This window comes from Quercus suber, unplaced genomic scaffold (genome assembly GCF_002906115.3).
Source record: "Quercus suber isolate HL8 unplaced genomic scaffold, Cork oak 2.0 scaffold_788, whole genome shotgun sequence".
NCBI classification, from domain to species: Eukaryota; Viridiplantae; Streptophyta; class Magnoliopsida; order Fagales; family Fagaceae; genus Quercus; species Quercus suber.
This window is the reverse complement of record NW_027070224.1, coordinates 40,068-60,685: the sequence shown is the minus strand read 5'-3', so window position 1 is coordinate 60,685 and position 20,618 is coordinate 40,068. Positions and strand designations below refer to the sequence as shown.

The following is a 20,618-nucleotide window of genomic DNA, read 5'->3' as shown; positions in this document are numbered from 1 at the left end:
AGGGAAGGTTCTCGATTATCTAAACAAAACTCTCATCACCTTGATTCTCAAATGCTTGAATCCAAAAAGTATTGGCAACTATCGTCCTATCAGCCTTTGTAATTCTATCTATAAGGTTGTTACTAAGATTATTGTGGCTCGTATTAGGCCGAAGCTTCTTGATCTGGTGTCACCGCTCCAAACAGCCTTTGTTTTGGGAAGAAGTGGGGTAGATAATGCTATCATAGTGCAAGAGTTGATCCACTCCATGTCGAAGAAGAAAGGTTGTAGTGGGGTCATGGCCATCAAGATAGACCTCGAGAAAGCCTATGATTATCTAGAGGGGAGTTTTATTAGGGATACACTAAAGCTGTTTAAACTCCCTAATTCTTTGATCGCGTTAATCATAAGCTGTGTGTCTACCTCTACCATCTCTCTTCTATTCAATGGGGGTGCTTTGGAATCTTTTCAACCTTCAAGAGGCATTTGCCAGGGATACCCCCTCTCTCCCTATCCTTTTATTCTCTGTATGGAGGTCCTTGGAGCTATGATTAATGAAAAATGCAATAAGAAGTTGTGGAACCCTATTAAGGCATCTCAGGGGGGGCTTGGCTTTCTCTCATCTTTTCTTCGCCGATGACCTTGTCCTTTTTGCGAAAGCTAATAGGAAAAATTGTATGGCTATGAAGGAGGTTCTTGATACTTTTTGCTCCTTTTCAGGTCAAAAAGTGAGTGCTACTAAGACCAGGGTCTTCTGTTCTCCTAATATTCCTATTGAAAATAGAGAAAGTTTGTGTGAAGTGTTGGGGTTTAGGTCCACACCTAACTTGGGAAAATATTTGGGGTTTCCCATAAAGCATACTTCCTCCGCTTAAGATTATGGGTTCATCATTGAAAGGTTACAAAGCAAGTTGGTAGGTTGGAAAGCCAACTTACTCTCCTTTGCGGGTAAATTGGTGCTTACCCAATCAGTTACATCAACTATCCCTAACTACTATATGCAATGTGCAGCTCTTTCTCCTAAAATTATGCTAAATGTGGATAGGATAAGTCGAAACTTTTTGTGGGGGAGTTTAGATAGTAAAAGGAAACTTCACATGGTGGGATGGAAGAAAATCACTAAGCCAAAAAAGGAGGGGGGGGGGGGGGTTGGGGTTGCAATCAGCCAAGGAGAAAAAAAAAACTATTATTCATTTTTTTTTATATAGAAAATATGATTCTTTTGTTTGTATTCATTTTACATTATCCGTATAAATTTATATAGGCAATCTGATACCATTCATTTGTATTTAGTTTTTTTATTTAATTTTTATTTACGTATATGAGAATAAAGGAAGAAATTACCGTGGTGATTGTGTGTGAAGAATTACGTATTAAAAAAAATCAAGAAAAATTTATATTTTAATAAAATATAATATAAAATAGATAGTTGATGTGTAGTGTTTTTTTTTTTTTTTTTAATAAAAAAGTGTATATATATATATATATAAATTCTCATACTAAAATAGACTAAAATTTTTGCATCGATAATCTAAGTCTCTAACTAACTAACATTTCTCCAAAAAAGAAAAAAGAAATAAAGAAGTCTCTAACTAATTTTTTTTTTTGGAGTGAAAAGATAGAAAAGTCTCTTAACTATTAATAGCATGGTGATGGTGTGACTAAGAGCATCCCAGTGAGGTTGCTAAATTGACAAAAAAATCAATTTAGCAACCAATTCTCCAAAATTATGGCTACTTAAAAAAAAAAAAAAATTTAATGTAGAGTATTAAAAAATAATATTTTAATATATTAATGGTTGTGGTTGTAGATTATTGTGTTAGATATATTATTTTATTGTATTGTTTATATTATTTTAATGTGTTAAATATTAATATAAATCCTTTGTTGTAGAATGTATTATAAAATAAGTTGTTAAAACTTAAAATAAATAAACTAATATTTTGAGTTGTTAAAAGCTAAAGACCTATTTATTACCATTATTTAAATAATAATTTTTAATATTTAACTAACATTACATATATCTTTATATATTTTTTTCATATTTACGTATTTAAAAATAATAGCATGGTGATGGTGTGACTAAGAGCATCCCAGTGAGGTTGCTAAATTGACAAAAAAATCAATTTAGCAACCAATTCTCCAAAATTATGGCTACAGCAAATCAATTAAACTTAAAAAAAAAAAAAAATATTAATGTAGAGTATTAAAAAATAATATTTTAATATATTAATGGTTGTGGTTGTAGATTATTGTGTTAGATATATTATTTTATTGTATTGTTTATATTATTTTAATGTGTTAAATATTAATATAAATCCTTTGTTGTAGAATGTATTATAAAATAAGTTGTTAAAACTTAAAATAAATAAATTAATATTTTGAGTTGTTAAAAGCTAAAGGCCCATTTATTACCATTATTTAAATAATAATTTTTAATATTTAACTAACATTACATATATCTATATATATTTTTTTCATATTTACGTATTTAAAAAAAATACAAAGAGACGTTTCTTACTAAACGCCCGAAATTTTTTAGACGCGTGAATGCTCTAAAATAGTCAGACAAATGCGTGATTAGTGTAGTGTACGTGCGAATCTAATGTTGCGCGCAATCTCATGACAAAAGCTGGCCGTCTCCAGTGTCCACCTATCCCCACGTGACGGTGACGGGGTGTGTAAATGTAATAATAAGTAATCACACACAAGTCAAAACTTTGATTTTTCTCGCAAATGTGACAACAATAGATCTCACATTTGTGCGCAGAATCAATGCCTTTGTCCTTGTATTCCACGTTCTCTGAGAAGTAAGGATAGGATAGAATCATAGAAGAGAGAGAGAGAGAGGGAGAGAGTTTTTGGAGCAAAGATTCAGAGACAGACGAACCATGAATACCCACTTTGAAAACAGGTAGTTTCCGAAAACTGAAATCCATTTTGTGCTTCATTTTTGATCATTTGGTTGATGGGTATTAAGGAATTAGCTTCATAACCCCAAAAGATCTGATTTTTATTTATAACGCAGTTGACTAAAAGTCGTGTTAAACTTCTTGGTGGTCCTAAGTTCTGCTCTCTCTCTCTCTCTCTCTCTCTCTCTCTCTCTCTCTCTGTGGATGGGTGAAGAGGGAATGGTCAGTGATGACAACAATACTGCTGTGAAAAAAAATCCAAAACTTACGGTGCTGCCTCTTATAGCTCTAATTTTCTATGAGGTTTCTGGGGGTCCTTTTGGAGTAGAGGATTCAGTCAAGGCTGGAGGAGGCCCTCTTTTGTCTTTGCTTGGTTTCTTAATATTCCTTTAATTTGGAGCATTCCTGAAGCTTTAGTGACAGCTGAGCTTTCCACAAGCTTCCCTGAAAATGGTGGATATGTTATTTGGATATCATCAGCTTTTGGGCCTTTCTGGGGGTTCCAAGAGGGATTTTGGAAATGGTTTAGTGGGGTTATGGACAATGCTCTTTACCCAGTTTTGTTCCTCGATTACTTGAAGCATTCATTTCCAATTTTCAACCAATTGGCTGCAAGAATTCCAGCTCTATTAGGAATTACAGTTTCATTGACTTATTTGAATTATAGAGGCCTGCACATTGTTGGGTTTTCTGCAGTTACCCTTGCAGCTTTCTCTCTTTGCCCATTTGTGGTGATGGGTATTCTTTCGATTCCCCGAATAAGGCCTAAGCAGTGGCTAGTTGTAGATTTTAAAAAGTTGGATTGGAGGGGATATTTCAATAGTATGTTTTGGAATTTGAATTATTGGGATAAGGCAAGTACTCTTGCAGGTGAGGTGGAAAATCCGAGCAAGACGTTTCCAAAGGCGCTTTTTGGGGCTGTGGTTTTGGTGGTTTTATCGTATTTGATTCCACTACTTGCAGGAACAGGTGCTACAAATTCTGCACCTAGTGACTGGAGTGATGGTTATTTTGCAGAAGTTGGGATGTTGATAGGTGGCTACTGGCTCAAGTGGTGGATACAAGTAGCTGCTGCAATGTCTAACATGGGCTTGTTTGAAGCAGAAATGAGTGGTGATGCCTTCCAACTTCTTGGGATGAGCGAGATGGGAATGCTTCCAGCTATATTTGCTTCAAGGTCAGCCATTTTGTCTTCTTTGCTTTCTTTGAGAATGTTTGCTGTTTCCTTTTGTATGTGGAATTTAAAATTTTGTAAGCAACTTTTGGGAAAAATGACCTCTTGCTGCCTATTTAATTTACTTCTAAGATAAAAAGTAAAAGCTAACCGCATAGTGCTTAACTGCTTATCTCCTAGCCCTCTCAAGTGATCAGTTCTATTTTAGAATCCAAAGTGGACCTTATTCTACCCCACCGCTGCCCAACAATCATATGATTCATGATTCTTTAAAGCATGACTTAAACTATGAATTTAATCTATGAGACAATCATATGATTCTGATTTGAAGTCCTCTTCCATATTTTTGCTACCAATGTCCTGTACATGAAACTATCGTTTGGATGGAAAGGAAAAAGAAGGAAAAAAAAAAAAAACACTGTAATGAGCTATTTTATGACAATCCTCTTTTAATTTCCTTGTAGATCAAAGTATGGGACGCCCACCATTAGCATTTTGTGCTCTGCTACTGGAGTTATCTTCTTGTCGTGGATGAGTTTTCAGGAAATCTTGGAATTTCTTAATTTCTTATATGCTATAGGAATGCTTCTTGAGTTTGCTGCTTTTATAAAATTGAGAATAAAAAAGCCAGATCTTCATAGACCTTATAAAGTTCCATTGGGAACATTTGGGGTGACAATGCTTTGCTTGCCTCCTGCATTGATGCTTGTTCTTGTTATGTGCTTGGCCTCTTTGAAGACATTTTTAGTCAGTGGTGCAGTAATAATCGTAGGGTTTTTACTGTATCCTACTTTAGTTCATGCAAAGGATAGGAAATGGACACAATTTGATGCAGAACAACCTCCCTTGCCTACTAATAACTCTATGGAAGACCATTTAGATGAGTCACACTCACAACTGCATCAAGAAATTCAAGATGAGGCTTCGGTTGGTCTTCTTTCAAACTTGTCAAATACTACGACAAAACAAGAATCATCTGAAATTTTATTGGAAGAAGACTTGAAATCAGACTAGGAGGTGACGACCTTGGCGTACTTATGTACTATGGGTATAGGTAACTTTCACAGGTTCACTGATTTACAGAAGAATGTATTGTTCATGTTGCTTACAAATCATTATTCTAGTAAATGCAACAATTTGTAAAAGTATTTGTGGTCTTGGTAAATAAATCTATCTAGGCAAACTTACTGCATTTTTTAGGGAATCAAATCTATAATGGTTCATTTGGATTTGGATGGAAGTATTTAAATAGAATGATCTAAATTTTAGTTTTTAGTTTATCCATTTGTTACAACTTATTTTTCAGCTTTTCGAAAATGGGTGTTTGATAAGGCTGTGTATCTTGAAAAAAGTGAAGTTTAAAAACCTGTATATATATTTTTTCATTGAAGAAATTCATGAATGGATTCAAGCCTTAATATGTAGATTTGTAATGATTTTTGTCTTTTAACTTAAAAAATGTAGAAAATTGTAAGTTTGTCGCATTCAGCACAGCCCTTTCAAGCACAATTTTAAAAGGTACTTCTGTGACATTTTGGATATATGTTGAATTGTTTATTGAGTTTTACATCAACTGTATTAGATCGATTTGGGTTATGTGGATGATTATAATTGTTACTAGTCTTTTTAAGTATAATGTAAATGTGGCTAACTTATCCTCAAACATTGTGACAGCTTAGGTTAATCTGGGTTATACATTTTTCAATTATAATAAATCCTTTTGGAGTTCAGTTAGCTGCATCCCCTGGTCATGTCAAATTTAGTAAGACATGGCTAGCTATATGGAGGAGGTCTTGCTTTCAAGAGCAACATGATCTCATTTTTTGTTGTCCTAAATTGCAAACAAATTTAGTGTCTGCTTGACAAATATTTTTGCCAATTTATTTTACTATTCAACTTATTTTTGCTACTATTTATAGGTCTTACTACACTTTTTGGTATTATTCATGGGTTCTACTGTACTATTTCAGCTAACTTTTACCTTTATTTACAGTACTTTTAGCATAAAGTTTTCAATTTTAGCAAAATAAGCAGATCCCAAAGGGACCTTTAAGTCTCCTCTTCATTTGGGAACTTCTTCAAATAAAAATTTTGTGGTTTTATTGCTCTTCTTACGATCAACTAATTATATTAACTTTGTGAACTTGTGATCATTTGTAACTCTTTACTGGGTATCCCCAAAAAAGAAAAAAAGAAAAAAAAGAAAAGAAAATTCAACTAATGGTCATCACTTTAATAATTTCTACATGTTTAGTTAGAAAAGGGCCATAGAGTGTCCTCAATTATACATTATCATCTTGCATTCGTGCTTATTCCTGAGATACTTGTACCGATCTCTATTAGGAAATTGCCAATTCTTAATTCTTATCTATCAATTATTCAAGGGAAACAAAAAACAGAGAGGGGAGAAGCGATTTTTATGCTCGTGCAAGTTCAAGGCCTATAATGGTTAGTCATTAATATAACATGAATTATTTCAGATGATATTACAAATTTTACTATATAAATCTTACAAAAGGATTTATTAATTTTTTTAAATACAACACAAAAAAGTGACTAAAACATTTATTTATTATATTGTTGATATAACATTAATCACATTAACTAATTGCTATTCTTTTAAACCTATCAAAAAAAAAAAACACCAATCACATTAATTATCATATAATATCTGCTTTCACACACACACACATATATATATATATATATATATTATATATATATAATANAGGTTCACTGATTTACAGAAGAATGTATTGTTCATGTTGCTTACAAATCATTATTCTAGTAAATGCAACAATTTGTAAAAGTATTTGTGGTCTTGGTAAATAAATCTATCTAGGCAAACTTACTGCATTTTTTAGGGAATCAAATCTATAATGGTTCATTTGGATTTGGATGGAAGTATTTAAATAGAATGATCTAAATTTTAGTTTTTAGTTTATCCATTTGTTACAACTTATTTTTCAGCTTTTCGAAAATGGGTGTTTGATAAGGCTGTGTATCTTGAAAAAAGTGAAGTTTAAAAACCTGTATATATATTTTTTCATTGAAGAAATTCATGAATGGATTCAAGCCTTAATATGTAGATTTGTAATGATTTTTGTCTTTTAACTTAAAAAATGTAGAAAATTGTAAGTTTGTCGCATTCAGCACAGCCCTTTCAAGCACAATTTTAAAAGGTACTTCTGTGACATTTTGGATATATGTTGAATTGTTTATTGAGTTTTACATCAACTGTATTAGATCGATTTGGGTTATGTGGATGATTATAATTGTTACTAGTCTTTTTAAGTATAATGTAAATGTGGCTAACTTATCCTCAAACATTGTGACAGCTTAGGTTAATCTGGGTTATACATTTTTCAATTATAATAAATCCTTTTGGAGTTCAGTTAGCTGCATCCCCTGGTCATGTCAAATTTAGTAAGACATGGCTAGCTATATGGAGGAGGTCTTGCTTTCAAGAGCAACATGATCTCATTTTTTGTTGTCCTAAATTGCAAACAAATTTAGTGTCTGCTTGACAAATATTTTTGCCAATTTATTTTACTATTCAACTTATTTTTGCTACTATTTATAGGTCTTACTACACTTTTTGGTATTATTCATGGGTTCTACTGTACTATTTCAGCTAACTTTTACCTTTATTTACAGTACTTTTAGCATAAAGTTTTCAATTTTAGCAAAATAAGCAGATCCCAAAGGGACCTTTAAGTCTCCTCTTCATTTGGGAACTTCTTCAAATAAAAATTTTGTGGTTTTATTGCTCTTCTTACGATCAACTAATTATATTAACTTTGTGAACTTGTGATCATTTGTAACTCTTTACTGGGTATCCCCAAAAAGAAAAAAAAAAAAAAAGAAAAGAAAATTCAACTAATGGTCATCACTTTAATAATTTCTACATGTTTAGTTAGAAAAGGGCCATAGAGTGTCCTCAATTATACATTATCATCTTGCATTCGTGCTTATTCCTGAGATACTTGTACCGATCTCTATTAGGAAATTGCCAATTCTTAATTCTTATCTATCAATTATTCAAGGGAAACAAAAAACAGAGAGGGGAGAAGCGATTTTTATGCTCGTGCAAGTTCAAGGCCTATAATGGTTAGTCATTAATATAACATGAATTATTTCAGATGATATTACAAATTTTACTATATAAATCTTACAAAAGGATTTATTAATTTTTTTAAATACAACACAAAAAAGTGACTAAAACATTTATTTATATTATTGTTGATATAACATTAATCACATTAACTAATTGCTATTCTTTTAAACCTATCAAAAAAAAAAACACCAATCACATTAATTATCATATAATATCTGCTTTCACACACACACACATATATATATATATATTTATATATATATATATATATATATTTTTTTTTTTAAAATTTTTTAAAAATGAGCATATACTTTGTAAGCCTTTTATAGTAAAATACTACTAATAGTTTAAAATTATCCATTTATTTTTGAAGGAGAACACATAGAAGGGAGTTTATCTAGTTTAAATTTTAAACATATGTTTTTAAGCTAAATTCTAATTTGGTTTGAGCTTGAAATTGAAATAGAGCCAAAATTTATTCTTATTTGCCTCCTTAGCAACCCTATTTCAGATACAATAAATTAAAAAAAATTCAAATTACATCGGGGTATATCGCACAACAGATATACAAAATTACTTTGAGAAAAAATAAAATAAAATTCAAGTATAAAATTTCATAGTCTCTCTTTGTAGTTTGTAGGTAACAGAAGTTATAACACAAGACAGTTATAAAAAGGAGCAAACAAAAGGCCCAAATAGCCCTTAGATCTTAATCTCTGTTTGGTCTTTCACCGTTTACCTTTCGCAGACTCAGAAATATAGAGACAAAACATCGATCACCCAAAAACGAAAACTATTCCCTATTGGGGCAAAGACCACAAAAAACCCAATTTAAAAAAAAAATTAAAAAAAAGAAAAAGGAAAAAATCGAATTCGAGTCCAGAGCCAATTCAACGTTCTCGTCCTTGTTCAGGTGCGTATCTCAATCTACGTTGTTTCAATGCTCAATTCGCTTTTTGGGTTTTCAATTCTGATTGAAATATCAAATAGGTTTCTTTTACTTTTGAAAAATCGATGCTAAATTTATCAAATTTGTTCAATTTCAGCCAATTGAATAAGTTTGATTGAATCATAGAGTAATTTGATTGTTTGGGTATTTTTTATTTTTTATTTTTGTTGTTGTAAGTAACAATGTTTTGTTTGTGTGTACAAGTTTGTTTTGTCTCTAGAATGTTGCTAATTTTGTTAGGAGCTGAATTTTTTTGATGGGTCTTGTTCTTTTTTTTGTTTTAGATATTAAAAAAAAAACACACAGAATTATAGGTTGTAATTGTTTTCTGATGTGTTTTTTATTTTATTTTATTTGTGAATATACAGATGGGAACTTTGTTGGGGAATTAGGGTTTTAGGTTTTGAATTGAAGATAGTGTGTTTTGTCATCTGGGTTTTTCTGGAGAATTGAAAATTGTGTGTGGAATTGAGGAGTTTTTTTTATGGGAAAAATGTTGCCCAATCAAAACTTTTCCAGAATTGACACCGCAGAGCTTAAAGCTTTGATATTTAGAAAGGTTGGGCATGAGAGAGCTGAGAAGTACTTTGATCAGCTTAGAAGTTTATTCAGTTCCAAGGTTGGCAAGAGTCAATTTGATAAATTCTGCATTCGGATGATTGGGAGGGAAAATATCACTCTTCACAACCGGCTTGTAAAAGCAATTCTCAAGAATGCTTGTGTAGCCAAAGTTCCACCACCGAGAGGTATTAGGAAAGTGGGAAGTGCCCTTGACGTAAAAACTTCAAATGGGTATCAGAGAAATTGTCTCCAATCACTTTATGGGGATGCCTTTCCTCCTTCTCCTCGCAAGGGAAGGTCACCGGTTAATAGGGATCGCAAGTTTAAGGACCGCCCTAGTCCTCTTGGGCCACATGGGAAACCCCAAAGTGTTGTGTGTGAGGAATTGGTTTCTAAAGCACAAGAGCAGCAAAGTGCGACTGAATTGGTTTCTCTTGGTAGCAGACCTCCGGTTGAAGTTGCATCTGTTGAAGATGGTGAAGAGGTTGAACAAATGGCAGGGAGCCCAGGTGTTCAAAGTAGAAGCCCTGTAACAGCTCCATTTGGTATATCCATGAATTTGGCTGGTGCTCGTAAATCTCTTTGTAATGTATCTGTATGTAATGATTATCATCCAGAGACCTGTCAGAACAGTGGTGAGCTACCTGATACAAGATCATTAAGAAGTCATTTGCAGCGCAAGTTGGAGATGGAGGGCATGAACGTCTCAGTGGATTATGTTAACCTGTTGAATAATGCATTAGATGTGTATTTGAAGAGATTGATTGAGCCATGTATTGGTTTAGCGGTGTCAAGGGGTGGAAATAATCACTATAAACAACAAAACCATCAATTCCTTCCAGGTTTTAGTCAGATGTTACCTGGTAGATACATGCAAAGAGCAGAAAGATCTGCTTACGCGTCCATGTCTGATTTTCGTGTTGCTATGGAATTGAATCCCCAAATACTTGGAGAAGATTGGACCATACAGCTTGAGAAGATTTGCTTGCATGATTCTGAAGAATGAACAAAGCTGTATTAGCACATTGATTAGAAATTCAGTAGTGGATGAGATCATGACATGGGTTCATGTCCACATTTAGTTTGAAAATTCAATCTTTGAATTGATTATTAGTTCTTATACAATTTTGACTCACCTAATATGGAATTTTACAAGCACTGCTAAAGGGAATAAGTTCTGGATTTTAGGTTAATTCGTGGATAAAGTTGATTAGGTTACATTTAGATGTAGGCATTGATGATTGTTGGGGAGAGGGAGTTGTTCATACGGTAAAATGTATACTTCTAGATACAATTCAGAACCTCATTGTTTGAAGAGTGTAACACCATTTTTCAATGAATTTATCTTTTTCTTATCTACTTTGATGTACCAAGTTATGCATTTAATAAAGCATTATTGTTCAGAATGGTTGTAGTCATTTCAGTTCCCTGTTAAAATTTTACTTTGTTTAGAACTTGATCTGTAATCAGCTTTTTAGCTGACGTTACTTGATTTCATATATCATTCCTCCCTTATAATTACGTCTGCCTGCTCCTCCCATGACCACTGTTATTTACATATCTAGAGTGCAAAATGCCAAGATCGCATAAACTCCATGAAACAGTCCCAGGACGGCGGAGAAGTAAAATATTCCAAAGCAGAAGCTCACCAACTATTGCATGAAGGTTTAGCCATTGGACACCTAAAAATGCAGGATTTCTTTCAAGCGCAGAGTTTTTGGCTGGACGACTTACTGCTAGGTCCCCTTTTGGAAAGTCTGTTTCTATTTCTGAGAGTTCTAGACTTGTAGTATTTTTTGGATTCGTTGGATTTTGGAATTGTACCGTTATAATGGATGTGGGAAATTCGAGTTGCAGGAGCATGTGTGCAGTCATTGCTTCTCTTCTTAGATTTTGAAATTTTGTTTGCCATGCAAGTCAAGGGTTTACTGCAAGTTTCAATCCGACACATAGTTTTTGGACTCTGGCTGTTTATTTGTATAATACTTTTACTATGTCACAGCAGATGTAATTTTGACTGGACCTAAATATCATATTAGCTTAGGGGCTAGTTAACCACCATTAGGAGACCATGCTCACCATGTGTTAAAACTCTGCGTTCTTCTTCCTTTTCCTTTACAAAGAGGAGAGGGGATTTGAACCCAAATAATTCTTTTCCTAAAAACGTGTAATTAATTTATGATTCATTTAAGTTCAGCTTGCTAAATGTTACTGTTAAAAATATTTTTTGGAAAGGATCTAGCTAACCTCTAGGTTTCGCTGCATGCTTTTCTGTAGTACAAAATGTGATGATCTGATCTTAAGTTTAGTGATCATTGAGTTGTAGTCTTACAGAAAGGACTCCTTTAAATATCTCACTACTAAAAGACTAAAAATTTTTTTTCAAAAAATCGTTTTGGGAGGCGACTGGTTTAGTTATCATTTAACAGTTAGCAGAAGAATTTAACAACTAATACATCTTTTACAAAATTGTTTTGGAAGCAAGTTAATGAGTATTCATTTTACAGTTAGCAGAGGAATTTTGAAACAATGTGCAAGAGCCGCTAGCAGAGGTATAATGAGTTGATGTTTGGATTTTGAAGACCAGTTATGGGGCATTTGGTTTGCTTGATGTTACAACAAGGTGTAATGTTATATTCCAATCGTAATTCAAAAATGAAATATTCATATAATTTTTTCATAAACATTTTTAGAAATAATTAAAATTATTATAATAACAAATTGATTGGAAATATTATTATTATTATTTTTTTGAGGGGGATTGGAAATAACCTCAACACCAAAAAAAGCCAAGATTACCCTTGAACCACGAAATACCCTTGGATGACTCAAAATGACCAAATTACCCTTAAAACCTCAAAAATACACTTGAAATTAAAAAAAAAAAAAAAAAAATCAAAATACCAATACAACCTCTAAAATTACCAAAAATACCCTAAATCCAATAAAAATGACCAAAATACTCCTAAAACCTCAAAATGACTAATTTAGTCTCGAAATCTCTAAAATGACTAAAATAGTCTTGAAATCTCTAAAATGATTTAGAGCACTTTTGAGTTGTGATTACTTTCAAACTATCAAAATAACTTCAATGACCCTTTTTTAACATACCAAGCTTGTCATTGGGGTTGGAGACTGTTGAGGGTCATTTCTGTAAAACCAGCCTAACCCAGCGAAGCAGGCAATAAGAGTAGCAAGCATGAAATAAGACTGTTAGGCCCAAGCAGCAGAAAAGGTAGGACGCAGGCCCATAACATGAATAAATGGGTCTTGAGGAAGTAAGTGGGCCCAATGGGCTCGGAAAGTAAGAAATGACACCCATGGGCAATGTATGTTATGAAAAAGCAAAAATGGGCCGCAGCAGGCCCAAGGCAATGTAAACAAAGAAAGTAGGGGATAATGGCAAGCCCATGGACCCTAAGGATGAGAATGAGGAAATTGGGCCGAGGAAGCCCAATTGAGTTAGTAAATGCCCATGGAATACAAAGTTAGTAAATGGACCAAAGAAGTCCAAAAGAAGTAAATGGGCCGGATAAGCCCAAGTGAAAAGAGAGGACGCTGGAGCCCACGAGCAAGAACACCAGTGGCCATATTAAGCCACTGGGGGAAAGAAAGGAACGGCAGGCCTGAAAAAAGGCCTAGCAGGAACAAATTGCCACGGCAGGAAAGGCCAAACAACACGGTGGGAAAAGAATTGGGTTGAAAAAGAACACAAGGCCCAGTACTCGGCAAAGCCCAGGCCTTATGGGGATAGGAAATCAGAGCAACAACTCACGGGAAGCCAGAAACGGACAGCAGGCGATGCAAGCAATGTCTCCAGCCCACGGCAGATGCATGAACAACAGGCAGCCTTCAGACATAAACCACGCACAAGGCCCAGACACCACCAGCTTGTACCCAACCAATACAGGGCATGGTAGGGTCATGGGTCAGAGGTAAGAGGGCATGGTTTGGAGGTGGGGAGAGGGGAAGACCTGTTTTGAGGTCTCTGCTCAGACTCTTTTGGGGAATACGTCCTACTGGGATGGCATATCACCCAAAAGAGGCAAGGCTGAGTGGGGACCAATACGTGCATGCCATGAGGGATAGGAAAGAGAAACATCACCGCGGCAGGACAAGGTGCCATGGCAGACTAACAAACAAAACGTTGTCTGTATCTGTAATAGAGGGGCTCGTAGACAGCAGTAAGGGTCTGCGAGTGCGCCCAGACCAAACGAAAAACGGTTAAAGGGTAGAATAGTAAAGAATCGATCTCGGTAGGCTCTATAAAAGGGCGCCTCTGCCATGTGCAAAAACAACAAGAGGTACGAGAGTAATACAACGCAACTTAAAAAGAAAATACTCTGTAACTTGCTTAGAAAAACAGAGGAGGATAATACTAAAAAACGACCAAGGTGGAAATTACTAAGAAAGGACTGGAAAAGAAAGAGAGAGAGAGAAAAAAAAACGGAGCGAGTGAGAGTGGCATGCACCGATAGGCCCCTTCCCTTCTCTCCCTCTCGAATCACTGCTCTCTTCTACAGTTATTTTGAGAAGTGCCCATTCAGGTCCGCCTCCCTCAAACCTATTAACTTCCACGGCAGGAATTCCGTTTTCTTTTCCTCGGAGGTTAATCGCGTTGAGAATGGGCGTTCTTTCTCTTTGGCCTCACTCCTGTGGGCCAAACTGAATTTATTTACATAAACTGTGGATTAAATCTCTGTTACCATTTGCCCTTATTATTTATTTGACAAAATATTGCTAAATGTTATTGTAGTTTGGCCATTTTTTATTAGAAGAACTATCTGGTCATTCTAGAATACAGGAGTTTGCTTTATCAATTATATCTGCCTACCGCAAGCTATTCGCTAGAACAACCCTGTCTGCGGTAAGTACCCTCATGGCAGATGAGGCATAGTTCGCGCACAAACCGGCCAAGTTGAGTTCCAGTTGGCCCGGTCTCGACTCCTGCAATCCAGAACACTTGGGCCTACATTCACAAAGGACCAGCCCGGCCCAACATAGCAAAAAAGGCCCCCACAGAGACTAAATGTTATTAATTGGGTATGAAATGAGGTGTCTACAATATGTCAAGCAATGGTTTATGTTCAAATAATATATGTCTAATAGGGATCAGTTGATTAATGTATATGTTTATTAGTGAAATACAAGTGAACTCATGTTTATTAAATAGTAATATAATATCAAAGTAATTTGCTTCCAGCAATATAGTAATAATAAGTTAATATGTACTTAACAACATGGTTTTCAGACTCGAACCGTTGAAAGAACCGGTAAAGGGAGAGGTTCAGGGTTCATTTGGATTGAACTTATTGTGACTGAAACTGAAAACTAAAAACACTGTAGCAAAATAATTTTTAAATGTGTGAATAGTACAGTGGGACCCATCTTTAATATTTTTTAGTGCGTAACAGTGCTGTGAACAGTGATTTTTGTCCCTTGCACAGTGAACCCATGTGATGTTACTGTTCACTCGTAGGGGGAAAAAAAAAGGGAAAACGTGAAACGCAAACACAGGATTCAATTGAATCCAAACGCATACTCAAGGTTTTTAAGGTTTGACTAAGGTTGAATCGTGATGACGTCATAATTACTTTAATAATTAATTAAAACCCAAATATAGATATTAAATTTATAAAACTAGCAAAATTGACTAATATATCAATATACATGAGGGAAATTTAATGATTTTCAAGCATATATTTAGAAATTAAATAAGAAAGTTAATAAAATAAAATAAAAACCATGAAAACATTAAAATTTATTATTAATTTTTGAAGTAAAGTTGAATATCTTTGAAGGATTTTAATTATAATTTTTTTATATTCCTTTTAAGAGATGGATAATTTAATTAAGTAGAATAGAACCGTGTTAAGTTGTTTTATAAAAATTACAAAAAAAAAAAATTGTGTTAAGTTCAAGTATTTTTTTTTTTTTTTTAATTATTGAGCATCAACTTGCAAGCTTAGCTGCGTGGTTAGACTCCAGCTCCAACTCTGACCGTGCCTAGGTTCTAAACTTGGTAAGTGCACTTTTCTAATTTTTTTCTTAATTAACAAGCATGCTTGAACCGCAGTTCATGCCACCAGTTTTGCTTGAATCGTGCGGTCCAATTGCGGTTTAAGGGGTTCACAGAATTTCAAATAAATCCGATTCTCTATGTTTAAAAAACTGAATTTCAATCTGGTTTTTGGTTTACCCGGTCGGACTGTCTAGTTCGGTTCGGGTCTGACAACCTTGCTTAACAATGTAAATTTAGAGATAGAGACATAATGACTTATCTTGAATGGTTTATGACTCTAGTTGTATAGTATCAGTGAAATGATAGCATTCTAGCAGCATGATAACATGAGTCTACTGGAGGAGAGACAATATGCTATGATGAGTTCTTCAATGATGACTTTAGATTGAAGGGGACTAAACCTAGGATTAGACCCATCATTTCCCTTGGTCAATGTATTTTTTATATTTATTATTTAATGCATCTTCGCCACATAATTTAAAATGTAATAATTTTAAACAGCACTCCAATTAGAATTTTATTTTAATTTTCAAGAAGTTCACTTCAACATGAACACAATATTTTGAGCAATACTTTCACCATATAAGTTTGACGATTTACATTTTGATTTTCATAATTTACTGGTAAATTGTTATGAACTTCATATAATCCAATAACATGTCAATCACACATTGTGAATCAATATATTATTTTCAAACTTTTAGAAATGTGTTTTTGGATTTAATATTTTGTCATTAGTGATTCATCCATCGTCACATGTTCACTTGAAATTTATTGCGCCGTTGCAAGCATATGTGACTTTTGTAAAAAAAGGAAATGTGTTAACATAAAATTATTCTAAAATCTTTTGATCCTAACCAAAAGACGTTACTTACATAACCACCTAATTCAATATTACTCATACTTTCAAACAGCCACAATTCTTAAAAAAAAAAAAAAATAGTTGAAGAATTTTTTAGGATTAAATCAATTTATACATTTTTTTGATTTTAATTTGGGTTCATCATTCAAGTGTATAAAAGACATAAGAGTTGAAGCCTTAATTGTAATCCTAACTTTACCATCAAAATATATGTGACTTTTGTAAAAAAAAGGAAATGTTAACGTAAAAATTGTTTTGATATCCTCTGCTCTAACCAAAAGACATTAATTACATTGCCACTTAATTTAATATTGGTCATACTTTCCAGAAGTCACAATCACAATTCTTAAAAGACAAGAGTTGAAGCCTTAAATGTAATCCTAACTTTACCATCACGTAAGACAATTTTTAAAATAGGAATAAATCGATGGATAAGAAATTCAAGAGAAAACTTTGTTGGGGATGATGATGATATTGATAATTCTTACTGTTATTGAAGTGCAAGCCATAGACATTATTATGTCTAGCTTTTTCTATCCCTCTTTAGTTTCAATCACACTTCCTCAACTCTCAAAAGTGGATGTCATTCGTTCGTCATTAATTACTTGCATTAACAAGGGAATTGATGGTTGTGAGCGGAAAAAAGAATGAAGAAGAGAAATATAAGAAATGGGGAATGTGTCTCATACTAAGGTTTCACAGCTGCTTGCTTAACCCAGTTTATATAGTACACAAACATCACCGGCCCATTTTCCAGTGCTTGCTTTTTTGCCGCAAGTTATATAAGAGAGCTGTCATCGTTTATGAACATTGTTTAAGAAATTGTATCATACTAGTGTCGTACTGATTCTTTTATATTATAATTTTTCAAAAATTGCTCATGTTACCATGTTGTACTTGTATTCGTGTCCAAACTTCCTAGAATCATATATTTGTGCTTGAAGTTAGACTACAACAGTCCGAAGGTGCTAGGTAAAAAATTTAGAAAATCAAAATGCTTGAAGAGAAAGCCCCCAAAAAGGAAGAAGTACATGAATCTAGGAAATAAAAAGAAAAAAAAAAAAAAAAAGAAAAAAAAAGAAAAAAAAATGTATAAGACCACCAAGATAGCGTTTATGGCTAACTTACGTAGTTCCTGACTTTCTGGAACTATGTGCATACCCATTGTTTGCTCGGTGATCCTAGATCGTACATGTTGTCTATGAATCAATTCTTACTATCAATCTCCTTAAAGTTCTTCAGTACCCTACTTTATATTATGATATTTTTAGTTCTCTCTCTCTTTTTTTTTTTTTTTTTTTTTTTTTTTTTTTTTTTTTTTTTTTTTTAAAAAAAAAAAAAAAATGCACTAGCGTGGCAAAAATCTCGTCCAAACTCGACTAAAAGCTGATTGAGTTCTTCATAAAACTCGATTATCGTAATGTCAAGTTACAAAACAGGGGCATTTTCCTAATTAGTTTAAGAAAGATGGCAAAATGTTGGAAAGTTTGTGAGAAAGGAGCAAATGCCCATTTTGGCCTATATCCATGTAAGTCATCGTGTGATCATGAAGCCATCTTCGTTTAATATTGATATGGCTAGAATTAATTAACTTATAGGGAACTATTAACGGATGTAATTAATATGCTCTCATCTAAATTCAAATTCTATCCTATAAGAAAGATAATTAATTAGTTAATTGGATGGTCAAATGAAAGGAAAACTCCTTGGACCCTTAATAAAAAGAGGCTCTAGCTCTACATCTCACAAAAGAGGATAATTATACAATATTTTGAGAGTACAATAATGTTGTTCACTCATACTTTTTCTTTTTATATAATCCAATTAATTAAATTCATGATAGAACTTACTTTTTATGTCCACAAAAGATATGCACAAAATACAAACTTATAGGTCTGATATCAAAATGAGCCCCATTCTTTGCTAATTTAAGTATCAAAGGCTTTCTACTGAGTGATTTTTTCGATTCTCTTCTTTCCTTTTTAAGATGTTCATGGTTCGAATTGGCCGTGCAAAACCATATGCATCAACAGAAAATTATCAAAAAAAATATCATCAGTTCTAAGTTTATCTTTCCACCATTATATGTGTAAAGCCGTGTAAAAAAGAAGTTATTTTCAATATTGCATGTCAAGTGTGATCCTATATAGACATGGATCTTAACTATACAAGAGACCCAATATAAGAACTCCAAGTATGTCAACTGGTGAGGGATACTTTGAGATCAAAACTACAAATGTTAATGCTAAGGTTCTGGCCGATCTAAGAAGGTTTAGGGATTAATCATTAATGTTAAGTTTTGTTAGAAAAAAGGTATTGGAATAGAATAGCTTGATAGACGAAGAGAAGAAAATAAGAGAGAACAAAGGTATCATGAATTGGGCTCAAATTTTATTTCTTGGGCTACCTTCTACAGATGGGCTTCCACTAAACATTTTTTTGAGATGGCTTGTCTGTATAGTTTTATACTTTATTGTCAGACATAGGCCCAGTTCAATAGAGTCACTCATAAAAGTCATAGGCCCATAGCTTAACTAAAAAATTGTAGATACATTTCCTGATTCAGGACCCCAAAAAAAAAGGGAGATGCTTCTGGCCAAGCCCAACTTGCTGATTCTACAAAAGAATATTCAAGCCCAATAAGTCCAGCTATTTTATGGATGTATTATCAAGCTTTAAAGGAAGATAGAAACTTTCCTCTCGTTGTAGAATATATGGGCGCTCAATAATCTTTTAGTACGTAGTGAGGCCCAACCAAGAAAAAATTTGTAGTGAGAATGGGAAAATATATAATTGAAAATCACCAAAATAAACGCACCAATTTCCATATGCAATTTTATACATGATAATTCTCACTCCTTTCGGTTTCTTTTCTCCACTTTTCATGCAATGGCAACTCTAAGAATTTTGTTCAGGGTGTTATTTAGAAAGCATAAATTACATAATCTTATTTCTTTTTGGCCTTTAAGTAATTAGATTTGATTCAATGTTATTAATTCCATTCCGTTTCGGCCGTAACGGCCGGAAAATATATTGCCGGTAAACAAACCGGAATAGTAACCTACCCTATTCCACTTCGAAAAAAATTTCGGGTGTTTCGATAAATACCAGTTGAAATTCAAGATTCGGCCGACATGAAGTTTGTGCTTAAATTTTTTTTTTTTTTTTTTAAAAGCCAAAACAAATTTGCATTCTGTAAACCAAAAAACCTCAAAAGGAAAAACAAAAGAAAAAAAAAGAAGAAAAGAAATGAACAAAGGTACCTGTACAGTTAAAAAAAAATCATATTGAAAAATTTGAGACTTAAGACTTGAGAAGAAGCATTGCCGCATTGGTACTAGTAAAAGACACAGAAGTTACGAACAAGGAGAAAGGCAAAATGTAGATGTAAAAGTGTAGATGAAGATGTGATAAAAATTTTAAAGTATGAAGTGTAAAAATTGAGGAGACAGAAGACGTGTGTGGTTAAGAATAAACAGGAAAAAATAATTAAAAATGAGAAGTAAGTAGTATATGTCTGGTGAGGAAAAAAAATACTGTAATAAAAAATAATAAAAGGTTGAAAATTGTGTTGTATTGGATATTGTGCTTAGTTGAAGGAATCAAGCCACTGCCTAACCTGTAGTAGTTTTATTATATATATATATATATTTTCAAATTTTAGTTCAATTTTTTTTGGGTAAAATATCATTTTCGTCCCTAAACTATCACAAAAGCTTGTTTTTCATCCCTAAACTTTCAAAAGTTCTATTTTCGTCCCTAAACTATTACAAAAGTTCGTTTTTCGTCCCTAAATTTTCAAAAGTTCTATTTTCGTCCCTAAACTTTTCCAAACGTATTGATTTTCGTCCCTCCCACATCAGCACTCTGTCAAGCCACGTCAGCACTCCGTCAGAACTTTTGAAAATTTAGGGACGAAAATAGAACTTTTGAAAGTTTAAGGACGAAAAATGAACTTTTGTAATAGTTTAGGGACGAAAATAGAACTTTTGAAAGTTTAGGGACGAAAAACGAACTTTTGTGATAGTTTAGGGACGAAAAT

General features: G+C 33.5%; 2 protein-coding genes across 3 annotated transcripts; both read left to right on the top strand.

Moving 5' to 3' along the window:
- Nucleotides 1–2,509: 2,509 nt before the first annotated feature.
- LOC112033431 (probable polyamine transporter At3g19553) lies at nucleotides 2,510–5,345 on the top strand. The gene is given in 4 exon segments (XM_024066203.2): nucleotides 2,510–2,893; nucleotides 3,008–3,273; nucleotides 3,276–4,068; nucleotides 4,530–5,345. Coding segments are annotated over 3 exon segments (1,521 nt in total). The 5' UTR covers nucleotides 2,510–2,893; nucleotides 3,008–3,095; the 3' UTR covers nucleotides 5,080–5,345.
- A 3,435-nt stretch (nucleotides 5,346–8,780) lies between these two features.
- On the top strand, nucleotides 8,781–11,653 carry LOC112033432 (uncharacterized). Of its 2 annotated transcripts, none has more exons than XR_002885223.2 (2): nucleotides 8,781–9,095; nucleotides 11,258–11,653. XR_002885223.2 is itself a non-coding variant. In XM_024066204.2 (2 exons), the coding sequence occupies exon 2, from the start codon at nucleotides 9,616–9,618 to the stop codon at nucleotides 10,696–10,698; it is 1,083 nt and encodes a 360-aa protein (XP_023921972.1). In that variant the 5' UTR covers nucleotides 8,826–9,095; nucleotides 9,500–9,615; the 3' UTR covers nucleotides 10,699–11,098. The 2 variants fall into 2 exon arrangements, 1 of the variants encoding a protein (XP_023921972.1); XM_024066204.2 differs by lacking the exon at nucleotides 11,258–11,653 and adding an exon at nucleotides 9,500–11,098 and having other exon boundaries at nucleotides 8,826–9,095.
- The last annotated feature ends 8,965 nt before the right edge of the window (nucleotides 11,654–20,618 follow it).

What these genes read in the sequence shown, in the direction of transcription:
- LOC112033432 (XM_024066204.2), top strand. Translation starts at nt 9,616, where the DNA reads ATGGGAAAAATGTTGCCCAATCAAAACTTTTCCAGAATTGACACCGCA.